At 32.9% G+C, this 17,159-nt stretch overlaps 1 protein-coding gene across 2 annotated transcripts in view; it reads left to right on the top strand.

Annotated features, from left to right (window-relative positions):
• LOC123677206 (transcription factor Sp4-like) overlaps positions 1 to 17,159 on the top strand; it is a 128,736-nt gene that overhangs the window by 59,421 nt on the left and 52,156 nt on the right. For both annotated transcript variants that reach the window (XM_045613777.1, XM_045613776.1), the window contains one exon: positions 15,902 to 16,280. In XM_045613777.1, the coding sequence (XP_045469733.1) occupies positions 15,902 to 16,280 (379 nt within the window). The remainder of the gene's footprint in view (positions 1 to 15,901; positions 16,281 to 17,159) is intronic.

The raw sequence follows: 17,159 nt of genomic DNA on the forward strand, positions 1-17,159 counted from the left end.
TTCGAATAATCACGTACCTTTCGTGCGAAATGTGCAGGGCAGCCATCATGTTGCAGCCACATCCGTCTCCTGTCTTCTAAATTCAAATTTTCTAGTAAAAGCGGCAGTGTATTTCTTAGAAAATGAAGGTATCGGTCAGCTGTTAGTGTTTCTGGAAACTCAAATGGGCCGATGACTTGCCCATCAAAAATCCCAGTCCACAAATTAATTTCAAATTGGTACTGGGATCTTTCTTGTCTAATTAGATGTGGATTAGAGACCTGCCAACTATGCATATTATGCAGGTTGAGGTAGGAGTCGGATATGGCTGCAACATAATGGCTGCCCTGCACATTTCGCACGACAGGTACGTGATTACTTAAATGAAAAATTCCCGAGAAGATTGATTGGACGTATGGGTACAATTTCTTAGCCACCACGATCTACTGATCTAAATCCATTAGATTTTATTCTATTGGCGATGTCTCAAAAAGAAGGTATATGACAAGCCGATAAATTCAGTTTAAGAATTACGCACACGCATTAACGAAGCAGCTCGAAATATTAATCAAGTCAGATATGCGCGACGAATGAAACGATCTTTTATTAGAAGATGTTCTGCGTGCACTTATGTTAGCACTTACTGTAATTTAAAATAAATAGTGAAAATTTTACTGTGTTTTATTGAATCATTATTAGGTATCATCACAAATCCCTAAAACTCTCTTTCACTGAAATTAGTACCTCAGATGTAATAATGAAACGTACTCTGAGCACCCAATGAAAGAATAACATGTATTATACCATTTTAGAACCGCAATGAAATTGACAATTTATTCATGAAATGTTCACAAAGGTCTCAATACATTTTTTTTTCACCATAACGACTGAAACTTGAAGAAAAAAGTAAGTGAATTTGCAAACATGAGGATAATCCTACTTTTTTTTTCTTGATTAAGCTAGATGGTAGGAATTTGGTAGTTTATCTTTTAGTACAGCTATTTGAGAGTAAAATAAAAAACAATGCCCAAAGAAATAACAAGATTTGTGATCACAGCATTGAAATTAGTGAGTAAAGGTGCACTTTTTAGAAGAAAATGAAATTGTCCGATATCTCGAAAACTATGATATTTTTACTGAACATAACTTTACATTTTCTGGTCGGCCATGACCTCCCCTATTCGCCAGTACAGGATTATCCATTAATTACGCCACACCCTGTATACTAGGATTTAAATTCTAACTTAGTCATCATTCTGGAAACTTGGTGAATGCCTGGAAATGAATTCCATACATTTATGTTTTCTGGGAGGCTTCTTATTCCTTACATGATTTTCAAAGTGTTTGAAGTACTAAATTCTTCTCCTCTCCTGGCCATATATGACGTTTCTGTTTAACTTCTTCACTTCAAGTGACCACGTCAGTTGAAGAACCTTGGAATATAAGTATCAAATATTAGATTTTTTTTGAAACATTCTGGGCTTTCACTGCCATTATCTCAAACAGAACCTATATAAAACATTTAATATTCCTGCCTACTTCAATAGGTGTACAGGGTGGGCAAATTTCGATGTTTTAGCACTACAACTTTTAAACCATTAGACATAGACAAAATCTCATACCGATTCTCGGTCTCTTTTTCTGAGAAAGTAACAAGAGTAGTATTCATTTTTGGCCACCTTCTTTTGTTTTCGAGTTATAAGCGAAAATTGGGAAAATACTGAAGATAGAGCTCTGAAATTGAAACATTATCGAGGCACTTTTTCACGTGAAATCCAGTAGCGGTCTTGTTTTTTGAAAAGGGTCATTAATTACGAAGCTTCGACCCAAAATTATTTATTTTGATTCAAACCACACAATGTTATATATTTTTGAAATCAGGAAAAATTAAGCTTTCAAGAAATGCCACAGAAATTTAGTGTTCCCCTTTGAAAAAACATAACTGGATTCTACGTAAAAAAGTGCCTGTATAATGTTTTAATTTCGGAGCTCTAGCATCAGTATTAGCGGAAATATAAAAGTTTTTCGATATCGCCATTTTTCCAATTTTCGTTTATAACTCGAAAATAAAAGCAGGTGGCCAAAAATGAATACAACTCTTGCTATTTTCTCAGAAAAAGAGACCGAGTATAGGGTATCAGATTTTGTCTATCACCTCAGGTTTAAAACTTGTAGTGCTAAAACATCGAAATTTGCCCACCCGGTACACTCTGTTTGTGAGGAACAAATCATATTTGGCCTCAGATATAAAACAGAAATTAACTATTGAACTGCTCAAAATAGTCATCATTTATTTTTCGTTGCAATTAAGTTTTGAAATCATAATACAATCGTGTGTTTTTTCAGATGTAAATCTAAAAAATTTCTATGCCAATTGATTTTTTTCCTTCTGAAACATATAAAACACTCAATATTAATTATTCATCAAACTTCAGAAATTATCGAAAGTTTTACTTTCACATGTCAAATATCATATTAAAATCTGATGTGGACTTCAGATAATGTGAATTGTCGGTGGGCACCAAGATCTATGAATTTAACATCGTTAGATTTGTCCCTTTGATCACATTTGAAGAGCACCATTCATCAGTTGAAAAATTTTGAAAAGAAAATACCTGGCAATAATAAATTTAGAGGCTTTTTATATAGTTTGATGAGCAATTTATATATCATGTTAACAGACATACGGATGGAATGACATACATACAGACAAATAGGCATACAGACGGAAGGACAGACAAAGAATTTGACCTATGATTTTTCATCCGGGAGTCGAAACTCTATTGTTTCAGATAATTTTCGGCTTATTATGCGAAAACGAATACTTTCCTCGAAAAACGAGCGCGCAAGAACTATTTTTCTCATCTTTAACATTCTGTGTAATTCGAATTAGAAATGCATGTATGGGGTCCTAGGGAAAAATTAAAATACTCTTGGCTAGGAATAACTTTAAATATATTAACACTATCTTCCAATCTGTGATGATGACCCATCGATGCACATTGCTTATTTAAATGAACCTCTCTTTCAAAGTCGATACCTACAGAACAGATTATCAGTTGTTTCATAATTTGTATCACTAAAATTAGTGAGGCAATAATGAGTTATTGCTTCGAACAATATCATAATCTAAAGAAATTGTCTCATGGAGTATTCATAATCTATTCTATTTAAAAATATAATAATAATACCTGTCGCAATTTTACAATGCAGTTGCTGCGCGCGGACATTGTTCCTTCATATCTCAACACAACTCATACCAATTAAACGATACCACAATAACACGAAAATTTCGAGCCCTTTTGTATATCGAATAAACAAGATCGGACCCAAATACGAGAACGCCCCACTCTGTATATCATTGTTATGGTCAATCAACGTCTCCATTCCCTAAATGTGGTTGAAAGGCAACGATTTCAATATTAGATCATCGGTGCACATTGCTTATTTCAATGAACCTCTCTTTCAATGTCGATACCTGCAGAATAGATTTCAGTTGATTCATAATTTGTATCACTAAAATTAGTGAGAAAATGATAAGTTATTGCTTCAAACAATATCATGAACTAATGAAATTGTCTCATGGAGTAATCAGAATCTATTCTATAAAAAAATGTAATAATAATAATACCCATTCCTGTCGCAATTTTTACTATGCAGTTGCTGCGCGCGGACATTGTTCCTTCACTTCTCAACACGACTTATACCAATTAAACGATGCTACAATAACACGAACATTTCGCGCCCTTTTTATATCGAATAATCAAGATCGAACTCGACATGCGAGAACGCCCCACTCTGTATATAATTGTTATGGTCAATCAACGTCTCCAGTCCCTCAATGTGGTAGGCCGAAAATAAAAGGCAACTATTTCTATATTAGATATTTCATCTTTTCTGTATATGGACCTGAAAGTAACACTTGGCTACTTATACAAGCCCAGTAAATACGGGCGTCGTCATGAGAAATACTCTTTTGGAATTTTCTGTACGCAGCTCGTAAATCATATATTTCAGCTGTTTACATTATATGAAGGTGATGTATGTAAGGAAGAAAAATGACTTCATGATTTGATTATTGTATGAAAATTAGAAGGAGTATCAACTGTATATGGAAATAAAGTGATTAATTTATCTATTTCACAACAACAAACAACATCTACGCTTTGTTCCATCAAAATCGTATGAGAATGAAAAATTGTTGGTCATTCGAAAAAATTCTTCTTCTCATTTCATATCAATGAGTTAGTGCACCATAGAATGAAATATTCTAAGATTTCGTGTGTCTGTATTGAAAGTGGTCAGATATACTCGTAAGCATCGATTTATTTCAAAAAAAGTATCTACTCTACTCTACTCTTTCGATATTCTTTTCCAAAGTCTGATTATATGTCTGAAATATCATCTTCACAAAAATAATTTCGAACATTATGTAGAGTAATTCTATTCGATGTTTATTCAGAGCAGTTACAAATATCAATAACCATAAACTCGCCAACACACTATTAGAGCTGTACGGAATGTATCTTGGAAATGAGGCTGATTTCGAAAAATAATTGAACTACTCCTTCTAATTTTCATACAAGAATCAAATCATGAAGTCGTTTTCCTTCCTTACATACATCACCTGCATATAATGCAAATAGTTTAAATATTTCATTTTCGATCTGGGTACAGACAATTCGAAATGAGCATTTCTCATGACGACGGCCGTTTTTACCGGGCTTGTATAAGTAGCCAAGTGTTAGTTTTAGGTTTATATACAGATAAGATAAAATATCTAATATTGAAATCGTTGCCTTTCATCTGCGGTCAACCACATTGAAGGAATGGAGACGTTGATTGACCATAACAATTATATACAGTTCTCGCATTTGGGTCCGATCTTGTTTATTCGATATACAAAAGGGCTCGAAATTTTTGTGTTATTGTGGTATCGTTTAATTGGTATGAGTTGTGTTGAGATGTGAAGGAACAATGTCCGCGCGCAGCAACTGCATAGTAAAAATTATTATTATATTTTTGAATAGAATAGATCATGAATACTCCATGAGACAATTTCTTTAGATTATGATATTGTTCGAAGCAATAACTCATTATTGCCTCACTAATTTTAGTGATACAAATTATGAAACAACTGATAATCTGTTCTGTAGGTATCGACTTTGAAAGAGAGGTTCATTTAAATAAGCAATGTGCATCGATGGATCATCATTATAGATTGGGAGATTGTGTAAGTATATCGAAAGTTATTCCTAACCAAGAAAATTTTAATTTTTTCTTAGAACCTCATACATGCATTCCTAATTCGAATCACACAGAATGTTAAAGATTAGAAAAATAGTACTTGCGCGCTCGTTTTTCAAGGAAAGTTTTCGTTTTCGAATGTTAAGCCGAAAATTATCTCAAACGATAGAGTTGCGAATCCCTGATGAAAAATCATAAGTCAAATTCATTGTCTGCCCTTCCGTCCATATGCCTGTTTGTCTGTATGTATGTATGACATTCCATCCGTATGTCTGATTATCTTTTCGTACGTCTGTATGTCCGTCCATTCATCTGTTTCTTGGTCTGCCCTTCTGTATATCTGTTTTCAAGCTACACAAAGAAAGTTGAAAATGGAGTATAAAGAAAAGTTCCCATACCATTCTTATCATTGGTACTATAGTAATGAAACAAAAACATTCTACAGGAGCTTTTTTCAGTAGAATCTATTTGTGTAATCATTTTTTATTGCTGTTAGTTATTATAGATGTGATACAATCTTGTGGTTTTTCAATGTTAATCGAAAAAATTTCTATGAGAAATGAAATCGCATTTTATTTCCTTTTCATAATGATAACATGGAATATAAATTGCTCATCCAACTATATAAATAATCAAAAAATTCAGTTCCACATAGCAAGTCACCCTAAAGCCTATCCATTATAATCTGTGAACTTCAGATATATTCGGTTGCCACCAAGTTCTCTGAATTTAACAGTGCCGGATAATTTATTTCGAAATTTTTCAACTGATGAATGATACTCTTTGAATGTGACCAAAGGAACAAATCTAACGATAGTAAATCTTGGTGGCCACGGACAATTTCCCTTAGCTGAAGTCCACAGATTTCAATAAGTCATTTGCCATGTGAAAGTAAAACTTTCGATGATTCTTTAAGTTTGATGAATAATTTATATTTAGTGTTATATATGTTTAGAAAGAAAAAAAATTGTTATTTTTCATAGAAATTTTTCTGATTTACATCTAAGAAAATACATGTTTGTGTTATGACTTCCAATATTTATTGTAATGAAAAACGAATGATGATTATTTTGAACAGTTCAATAATTAATGTTTATATCTGAGGCAAAATTTGATTCGCACCTCACAAACAGAGTGTACACCTTCTCAATATGCAGGAATATTAAATGTTTTATATAGGTTCTGTTTCAGATAATGGCCGTGAAAAGCCCAGAAATCTTATATTTGATACTTATATTTCAAGGCTCATCAACTGACGTGATCACTCAAAGGAGTAAAACGCCATATAAGGTCAGGAGAGGAGAAGCAATTAGTACTAATACACTTCAAGAATCATGTAAGGAATAAGAATCCTCCCAGAAAACATGAATGTATGGAATTCATTTCCATGCATTCGCCAAGTTTCCAGAATGATGCTCCAGTTCGAATTAAAATCCTGGTATATAAAGAATACTAGCAAAAATAGAGTGTAATTGAAAATATTTGTTTGAGACTGAAAAGTATTCATTTTATTTTTGTTTTGTTATTTTTAAACCTTATTTGCAGACTTGCAGTTATGTGATATTTTCAGTTTTTATTATAATTATATTTTCAATGAATTTTTCAATCAAGTACCCGCTCACAATATCTATTTCACTCACACATTCTTATTTTTCCAGATGATTTCAGTTCTGAGACAAATTCTAAGAATATTTATTTTATTCAACTAGTTGTAACTAAGAATTAGATCATTCCAGTTATCGATATAACATTTATATCAATGATTTTATTTTGATTCATTCTTTTTAGTTTCGATATTCCTATGAATTTCACAGAAAACGTTCAATATCTCCTCATAACACTATACCAATCTATTGTATTCTTCCTTAACACTCCTAATTGATTGAATTCAAACCGTTCTTTTTATGATTGGCCATCATTTCCAACATAGTTTTGATTGTGAAGCATGGTTTTTATTCGGTTCATTTATATAATATTTTCATTGTTTATACAAAACAATATAAAATAAAGTTATATCATAGGTAGTCATAAATCATTAAACTTGATTCTATACTCATCATGTCTGCGCCCGACAGAATCGATTTCGAACGACAATTACTCATCAAATATTCGAATTCAATTGCTTGATAATTTTTTTTTTTCAAAATCCGAAGATCAAAGTCTTTGGAGAAAAATGATCGCATGCAGCTCTCCTGTAACAAGCAGAAAAACATGCTGCACTACACAATAACTCAAGTTCTATACAGGATGATTCCAAATAAGACTTGAACCGTGGAGAATAAGTTGGTATGACTCATTTGCGGTCGTTTGAGTCATATTTATTGATAACCCTCAATTTGAAGTTCTTTTGATTCTTAAAAGATTTTCTACCTTAGTTCATTTTTCGTCTTCATTTTCCACGTTGATCCCAATTCGATAATTATTTCGCTTTGAGGTTGAATAGTATGTTTGGCATGCAACTTTTGATTTGCCAGAAACATTTTCGAATCTGGTGAATTTACTTCTTTTCTTCTCAAGAGAAAGTTCCGCATTCACTAGTTTCGTGCAATCATAGGCAGGAAAATTATGAAGAATTTTCGGAAACAGATATGAAACTTCTTTTCTGGAAGTTTCGTTGATTGATAGGCGTGAAATCATTTTTCAATAGAATGAGTGTTCCGCATACTCTAGGCTCAACGTTGGTATATTTTTGAACGAACTGCTTCCTTATCGAAGGTTACATATGACAGAACCTGTTTCGTGCCCAGTGAGAAGTACAGCTCCATCAACTTCGGATTTTTACGTTTGGGACAGATTTAAAAAAATTGTATATGAAAGAACCTCTTACGTTCACGTATGCGTTTCATTCAAGTTGATAAGAAAATTTGTACCACTCATAAAATTTTTCATGTATCTCTGTTCCCTTAAGCAGAATTCCATGTTCTCTAAAAGAAAGCATTTATCACAACGACTTCCTATGGAAAAATACTATTAGTTTTAATAAATTCTTCATGTATGACTGCTAGGTTCATAATCGAAAGGATCACTATCCAATTCTCATGACGTCGATTCAATGTACCGGGTTTGTATAAGCTTCAAATCGTATGGTTTTTAGATGTATATTTCAGAAAAATGGAATATCCGATTTACGAGCTCTATAAGAACAAATAAAAAATGATTTCTATCGACGTCGGTCCTATATACCGGGTTTGTATAAGCAGTGCGGAGTGTGAGGTTTAAGTTTATATACAATCTACAGCGTTGTCATATTTAGGGTCTGGAGTAGTCGATCGAATATATCAATTATATACAGCGTGTTACTCTCGATATAAGCGCCCTCGCACTGGCCGAACCCTGAAGTTTTCTGTATATATTATGATGTTTCACCGATTTTTCACACCCGGCTGAAAATTTATCCCTGGCATCCCCGAACGTCCCTGATCAAGAATATATGGTTAAACGCTACCAGACCCGGAGTCGGGTCTGACAACGTCAGTTTTGGACTGAAAAGTCGGTAGAGTATATCGATTCGGGTCTGTATAAGCGGTCAAACATATATATATATATATATATATATATATATATATATATATATGTATATATACAGGGTGAGTCTTTGACTTGTACATATATTTTAACCGAAGGTTCTTGAGGTCAAAAGAAACACTTTTTTCCTTTACCATTTTTTCCGATTCGGCCCTGTTAAAAAGATATAGCCATTTTAAATTTTCAAAATGAGCTAATTCACCCCTGAAAACCGGAACACTGAAGTTTTCTCAAGCATAAGATATACCTCTTGAACCTTGGAAATAAGCTACTAAATTAGAAAAACCATCATAAACTCACGTTTAACATTCCATTTGTTGAACAAAGTAGTGTTTATAATCAAATAAATGAGTTATTCCAATTTCGTTGACGCTAAAGATTAAATATTCTCCTCTTGATTTCTATTTCATTTTCGATAATTATAACGAATTGAGCTCGCTACCACCCATATTAGCTCTGATACTCATATCCATTCATTCATTATATTTCATTTATATGATATCGTTGTTTATTTTTCGTGCAAGAATTAACCTTAAAATCTCAAATAAATAATATTCATCTATGAAAGATCTAACACAGACTATAGTAATCTGTGGTTTTAAGTTTGAATTTCAAATTTCGAGTGATGCCAAATATAAACACAGCAGTTCGGTTCGAATAATCTATGTTCTAACCTAAAATTTTCATTTACAGTTTACACTGTTATTGTTATAAGATATTTGTTATGAAATGAAGCATTTGATTTGTTCCATCTATCTCATAAAAATATTGAAATGCATCAATATTTTTGAAACCATCAGTATGAAAATATGGAAATATGGAAAATATTCTGGCTCTGTAATCAATGGAAAATGTTAGACTCCACTTGTAATCAAATTTGTTGTTAATGTGTACCTACATTATAGCCAACTTTACTACTTAATTCATCTTGATTTTGGCATTGAAAATAAATGAGAAGTATTCAATGTAAATATCCACAATAGAATATTTGGTTTCTTTCAACTCACCTAATTTGTTTTCACATTAAAACAATTATGGCCCTCTTGGAAGTATGTCAATCATAAGCTCTTAGGATGAATTTATGGAATAGCAAAAGAATAAAAGTATTCAATCTCAATTACATGAAAATTTGTCTAGTATGTACCTAGTCCTAGTGGTATGTTTCGATGTGAGTTTGAATGAGCCGAAGAAGAATACAGTATTGTTCGATAGCAGCAGTCTTTAGTGGGATATTGATTGTTGTCATTATAATGGGTCTATTTTGTGAAAACTTTTTTAAACATGGGTTTTATGAATAATCTGGACTTTTCAAAAAGAATGTTGATTTTAGTGAAGTATCTTCTTATTATCAGAGCTGTGCCAAAGCTCAGTGATTTTTAATCAAATCGAGGAGTTGAGGTGAGCTTATTCAAATAACTTCATTTTCAAACTAAGTTGGCTAGTACTTCAATTCTTAAATCGGAGACATGACTTCATAGTAAATATTCATTTCTGTGGTTTTTTTTCCACAATAGAACAGAGTTGCATTCAGCCAAAGTACCCAATTTTTTGAATTTCACAAATAATTTTTTTTTTTTAAGATCAAGTTATTCGAAAACGGCGCGCTTTGTACGAGAAAATATGAAGAATACTTTTATTTTTCAAATTAGCCAAATATTCTTCAATGAACGTTCAAATTACTATTAAGAGTTGGTTTCTTCGAATTTCTGGTATTTTTATGGTATGTTATGTTCATAACAAAGAAACAGAAGAATGTGTATGGAATCTGATGTTCGGAGAGGATGTATCACATCAAAAAAAAGCTATATTTCAAAAATCATTTCCTTCGATACAACCATTTCCGAGATATAGCCGAAAATCACATTTTTTTAACGATTTTCAACAGCCTGTATCTTTTTAACCGGGCCGAATCGGAAAAAATGGTAAAGGAAAAAAGTGTTTCTTTTGACCTCAGGAATCTTGGGTTAAAATATATGTACAAGTCAAAGACTCACCCTGTATATAAATGGTTCTATTGAAGGAAATGATTTTTGGAATATAGCTTTTCCTTGATGTGATACATCTTCTCCGAACACAAGATTCCCTACACATCTTTCAGTTTCTTCATTATGAACATTACATCACATAAAAATACCAGAAATTCGAAGAACCCAACTCTTAAAAGTAATTTGAACGTTCATTGAACAATATTTGGCTAATTTGAAAAATAAAAGTATTCTTCATATTTTCTCCTACAAAGTGCCGTTTTCGAGTAACTTGATCTTAAAAAAAAAAATTATCTGTGAAATTCGAAAAATTGGGTACTTTGGATAAATGCAACTCTGTTGTGTTGTGGAAAAAAATCCACAGAAATGAATATTTACTATGATGTCATGTCTCAGATTTTAGAATTGAAGTACTAGCCAACTTAGTTTGAAAATGAAGTTATTTGAATGAGCTCACCTCAACTCTTCTATTTGATTACAAATTACTGAGCTTTGACACAGCTCATATAATAAGAAGATACTTCATTAAAATCAACATTCTATTTTGAAAAGTCCAGATTTCCCATAAAGCCCATGTTTAAAAAAGTTTTCACAAAATAGTCCCATTATAATGACAACAGTCAATACCCCACTAAAGACTGCTGCTATCGAACAATACTGTATTCTTCGAGGGTCATTCAAACTCACACCGAACCATACCACTAAGTACATACTAGACAAATTTTCATGTGATTGAGATTAAATACTTTTATTCTTTTGCTATTCCATAAATTCATCCTAGAGCATATGATTGACATACTTCTAAGAGTACCATAATTGTTTTAATATGAAAACAAATAGGTGAGTTGAAAGAAACAGGATATTTATATTGAATACTTCTCATTTATTTTCAATGGCAAAATCAAGATGAATCAAGTACATAGGAGAGTTGACTATAGTGTAGGTACATAATATAGAACAAATTTGATTACAAGTGGAGTCTAACATTTTCCATTGATTACAGAGCCATAAAACTTCATTTCCATATTTTCACAATGATGGCTCCAAAAATATTGAAGCAGATCATTATTTTTATTTTTATGAGATAGTTGGAGCAAATCAAATGCTTCATTTCATAAAGGAATTACTTTCTATCAGAATGCACACTTATTTATTTTGTATCCACACAATTATTTTGGAAATTGTTTTTAAATTTCTCGAAAATATGTATGGAACTTCAATATTCTGTTAGGAGACTCACCCTGTATATATATACAGGGTGAGTCTTTGACTTGTATCACCCTGTATATATATACAGGGTGAGTCTTTGACTTGTACATATATTTTAACCGAAGATTCTTGAGGTCAAAAAAAAACACTTTTTTCATTTACCATTTTTTCCGATTCGGCCCTGTTAAAAAGATATAGCCATTTTAAATTTTCATAATGAGCTAATTCACCCCTGGTAACCGGAACACTGAAGTTTTCGCAAGTATAAGATATACAATTTGAACCTTGGAAATAAGCTACTAGATTGGAAAAACCATCATAAACTCACTTTTAACATTCCATTTGTTGAACAAAGTAGTATTTATAATACAATAAATGAGTTATCCCAATTTCATTGACGATAAAGAGATTAAATATTTTTCTCTTGATTTTCTATTTCATTTTCGATAATCATAACGAATTGAGCTCGCTACCACCCATATTAGCTTAGCTCTGATACTCATAATTCATATCCATTCATTTATTATATCGCATTTATAATATATCGTTGTTTATCTCATTTCATACATTTAACCTCACATTCTCAAATAAATCTGTAAAAGTTCTAACACAGACTAGTTGCCTGTGGTTTTAAGTTTGAACCTTAAATTTCGAGTGTTGCAAATTTAAACACAGCATTTCGAATAATCTATGTTCTAACCTAAAATATTCATTTACACTATTTACAGATTACACTGTTGTTGTTATTATGATATTTGATATTATGATTATTATGTTAGCTTGCAATGAAAATCATCGAAGATTTGAAGAATCCCAACAGAATATTGAAGTTCCATATATATTTTCGAGAAATTTAAAAACAATTTCCAAAATAATTGTGTGGATACAAAATAAATGAGTATGCATTCTGATAGAAAGAAATTCCTTTATGAAATGAAGCATTTGATTTGCTCCAACTATCTCATAAAAAAAAAAGATCTACATCAATATTTTTGAAGCCACCAGTGTGAAAATATGGAAATGAAGTTTTATGGCTCTGTAATCAATGGAAAATGTTAGACTCCACCAGTAATCAAATTTGTTCTATAATATGTACCTACATTATAGCCAACTCTACTACTTGATGCATCTTGATTTTGCCATTGAAAATAAATGAGAAGTATTCAATATAAATATCCACAGTTGAATATCCTGTTTCTTTCAACTCACCTATTTGTTTTCATATTCAAACAATTATGGCACTCTTGGAAGTATGTCAATCATATGCTCTAGGATGAATTTATGGAATATCAAAAGAATAAAAGTATTTAATCTCAATCACATTAAAATTTGTCTAGTATGTACTTAGTGGTATGTTTCGATGTGAGTTTGAATGACCCTCGAAGAATACAGTATTGTTCGATAGCAGCAGTCTTTAGTGGGATATTGACTGTTGCCATTATAATGGGACTATTTTGTGAAAACTTTTTTAAACATGGGCTTTATGGGAAATCTGGACTTTTCAAAATAGAATGTTGATTTTAATGAAGTATCTTCGTATTATAAGAGCTGTGTCAAAGTTAGTAATTTGTAATTAAATAGAAGAGTTGAGGTGAGCTTATTCCAATAACTTCATTTTCAAACTAAGTTGGCTAGTACTTCAATTCTAAAATCTGAGAACATGACATCATAGTAAATATTCATTTCTGTGGTTTTTTTTCCACAACAGAACAGAGCTGCATTTAGCCAAAGTACCCAATTTTTCTAATTTCACAGATAATTTTTTTTTTTAAGATCAAGTTACTCGAAAACGGCGCTTTTTAGGAGAAAATATGAAGAATACTTTTATTTTTCAAATTAGCCAAATATTGTTCAATGAACGTTCAAATTATTTTTAAGAGTTGGGTTCTTCAAATTTCTGGTATTTTTATGTGATGTAATGTTCATAATGAAGAAACTGAAAGATGTGTAGGGAATCTTGTGTTCGGATAAGATGTATCACATCAAGGAAAAGCTATATTGCAAAAATCATTTCCTTCAATAGAACCATTTATGAGATATAGCTGAAAATCACATTTTTTTATCGATTTTCAACAGCCTGTATCTTTGTATCCGGGCCGAATCGGAAAAAACTATAAAGGAAAAAAGTGTTTCTTTTGACCTCAGGAATCTTCGGTTGAAATATATGTACAAGTCAAAGACTCACCCTGTATACAGGGTGGCCACTTTTTCAATGGGATTGTATTAGTAACTTTTAAACCATAAGAGTTAGAAGGTCGGTCAAATGGAGGAAAAGTTGCATGCATAGAAGCATTATCAAGCAGTTCAAACAAATCGAGATTATCAGGGCCGGTTATTGAGATATCATAAAAAAAGTAAATTCTGTCATTTTGATTTTTCTTTTTTTCCCACTTTATTTCAAATATTATCAAAAAATGTTACAGGAATTTTTTATTCGACAGTAAATTGTTCTCAATTTGACCTAATCAGATTTCGTATCCAACGTTTCGTTCTCTCTGGGCCACCCTCAACCTAATTTTTTTCAATACAGACCTGTATATTTTATGACTCTTTTCGAATTAACTTTTAACGCTGAATTCAACGATATATCATACAATGACCCAAAGAAATTTGGATAAGGGTCAAAATCACCTGAAAATCAACTTTGAATGACATTGTATGATATATTGTTGAATTCAGCGTTAAAAGTTATTTCGAAAAGTGTCATAAAATAAACAGGTCCGTATTGAAAAAAATGAGGTTGAGGGTGGCCCAGAGAGCACGAAACGTTGAATACGAAATCTGATTACGTCAAATTGAGAACAATTTACTGTCGAATAAAAAATTCCTGTAACATTTTTTGATAATATTTGAATTAAAGTGGGAAAAAAAGAAAAATCAAAATGACAGAATTTACTTTTCTTATGATATCTCAATAACCGGCCCTGATAATCTCGATTTGTTTGAACTGCTTGATAATGCTTCTATGGATGCAACTTTTTCTCCATTTGACCGACCTTCTAACTCTTATGGTTTAAAAGTTACCAATACAATCCCATTGAAAAAATGGCCACCCTGTATATACAAATAATCAAAAAACCCAATGACCATGAAAATGGTGTAGGGCTTATTGCTATATACAAAGCTATGACATATGCTCCCTCTATCTATGTTTATTACTCTGAGGTTCATCACTATATAATGACTCTTTGAAGTTGATATCACCTAGAAGCTGAAAATCTAGAGACAATTACCGTCCCCTAACGATGGATTTCATAAAACTTCGATTGGCCAATCAACTTTTTGATTGTAGTTTGAAATCTATGGAAGTATCAAAACTGAACTGAAATCGAAAACAGAATGGTTTGATTGAGCAAATCATCTCTATAAAAGTTTTATGAAACCATAAGTCTCGATGCATGCATGCGATCTCGCAGCGAGAACGTCGTCCAGAAATTTGGGTTTCGATTCACATGGACGATGTTTTCCCGAATACGAATCTTCAGTTCTTCGTCTTCTTCAAGTATGGATGCATCTGGCTAGATCTGCTTAACCGTTGGCGAGATTTTCTCGCAGCGAGATCGCGGCGATCAAGCAGTCCCTGGCGATTGCTGCGTGCGATTGCGATTGCATTTACGTGTGAATCGTACCATTAGTTTCTTTTGTTCGCTGAATCGCGGCGAGAATCGCCCGTGTATTGCCCGTGTGCATCGAGCCTAAAACTGACAGATGCCTTCAGATCGTCATATGAACGGTAACTGGAAGGTTAAATAGTTCCTGCAATTATTAATTAATTCAATTTAACGTTAGTTGTTCCTCTTATTTCATAGTTTTTCAACCCCTTCTCAATGCGGATCAACAAACATTTTTTGTAATCTATAGCACTCGAGGAACTTAAAAATTCATAGGGATCTGAAATTTTTGTCAACAATAGGTAGTGCGGCTGCTCAGCCAATTCACTATGGTTACGTTTTCAGGTTTAGGAAACGTCCAAGTGATAACCCAAGCACCACAAATTGCTGTGGGTCAACACATCCAACAAGATCCCAACGATCCAAGCAAATGGCAAGTGATATCAAACGTTCCCGCGGCAAACACTCAACAAACAACGCAACCCACAAACCTTTCTTCTGGGGTTGTTGTAACAACGAGTCCACAAGAAACGGAAAATAGTTCGAGTAACAACGTTGAAAACGGTGATAATATGCAGAAACAGAGGGTACGCAGGGTTGCATGCACCTGTCCCAACTGCCAAGAAGGAGAAAGACACTCTGATAGGAAGAAACAACATATCTGTCACATACCAGGTTGTAACAAGGTTTATGGAAAGACTTCACACCTGAGGGCGCATTTAAGGTAAATATTTGTAATTTTTTTTTCAAAATCTAGCTTCATTGATTACTCACGATATGTCTTGATTTACGGTTTTTAGACCAAAGGTGGAAATTTTCCCCGAAGTTTTCCTAATAATACTATAATTTTGCAAAAAATAATAACTGAAAATGAGAAAATTTCGATATATTCATCAATTAAATGACTAACATCAAATAAACGTATCGCTAGTTCATGCACGGGCGTAGCCAGGGGGGGTGGTTTGGGTGTTCAAAGCCCCCCCCCCCCCCCCCCCGAAATGTTTGAGATGTCAAAATTTATTAAAACGAAACATCAAGTTAACAGGAGTATATATTCGTAAGTAAATGGTAATGAGATTTTCTATTTTCTATCAATTCTAAACATGCATTGTGGACATCACAATTTAACGAATTTTATTCGATGTAATTCAACATACTAAAGGGTGCTTTTTAGAGCTATAGAACTTTAAATTGCAATAAAACAACGATGGATTATTCGATTGACATGAATTTTATTTATCCGCAAGATAATCTTGTGGCATTACATTTTAAATATGATTTTTGGCATATGACCGCCACGGCTGGCTCGGATGTAGTCCAATCTGGACGTCCAATTTTCGATGACTTTTTCCAACATTTGTGGCCGTATATCGGCATTAACACGGCGAATGTTGTCTTCCAAATGGTCAAGGGTTTGTGGCTTATCCGCATAGAACAATGACTTTATATAGCCCCACAGAAAGTAGTCTAGCGGCGTTTAATCACAAGATCTTGGAGGCCAATTCACAGGTCCAAAACGTGAAATTAGGCGGTCACCAAACGTGTCTTTCAATAAATCGATTGTGGCACGAGTTGTGTGACATGTTGCGCCGTCTTGTTGGAA

The sequence above is a fragment of the Harmonia axyridis genome, chromosome 3 (assembly GCF_914767665.1).
Source record: "Harmonia axyridis chromosome 3, icHarAxyr1.1, whole genome shotgun sequence".
Classification (NCBI taxonomy): domain Eukaryota; kingdom Metazoa; phylum Arthropoda; class Insecta; order Coleoptera; family Coccinellidae; genus Harmonia; species Harmonia axyridis.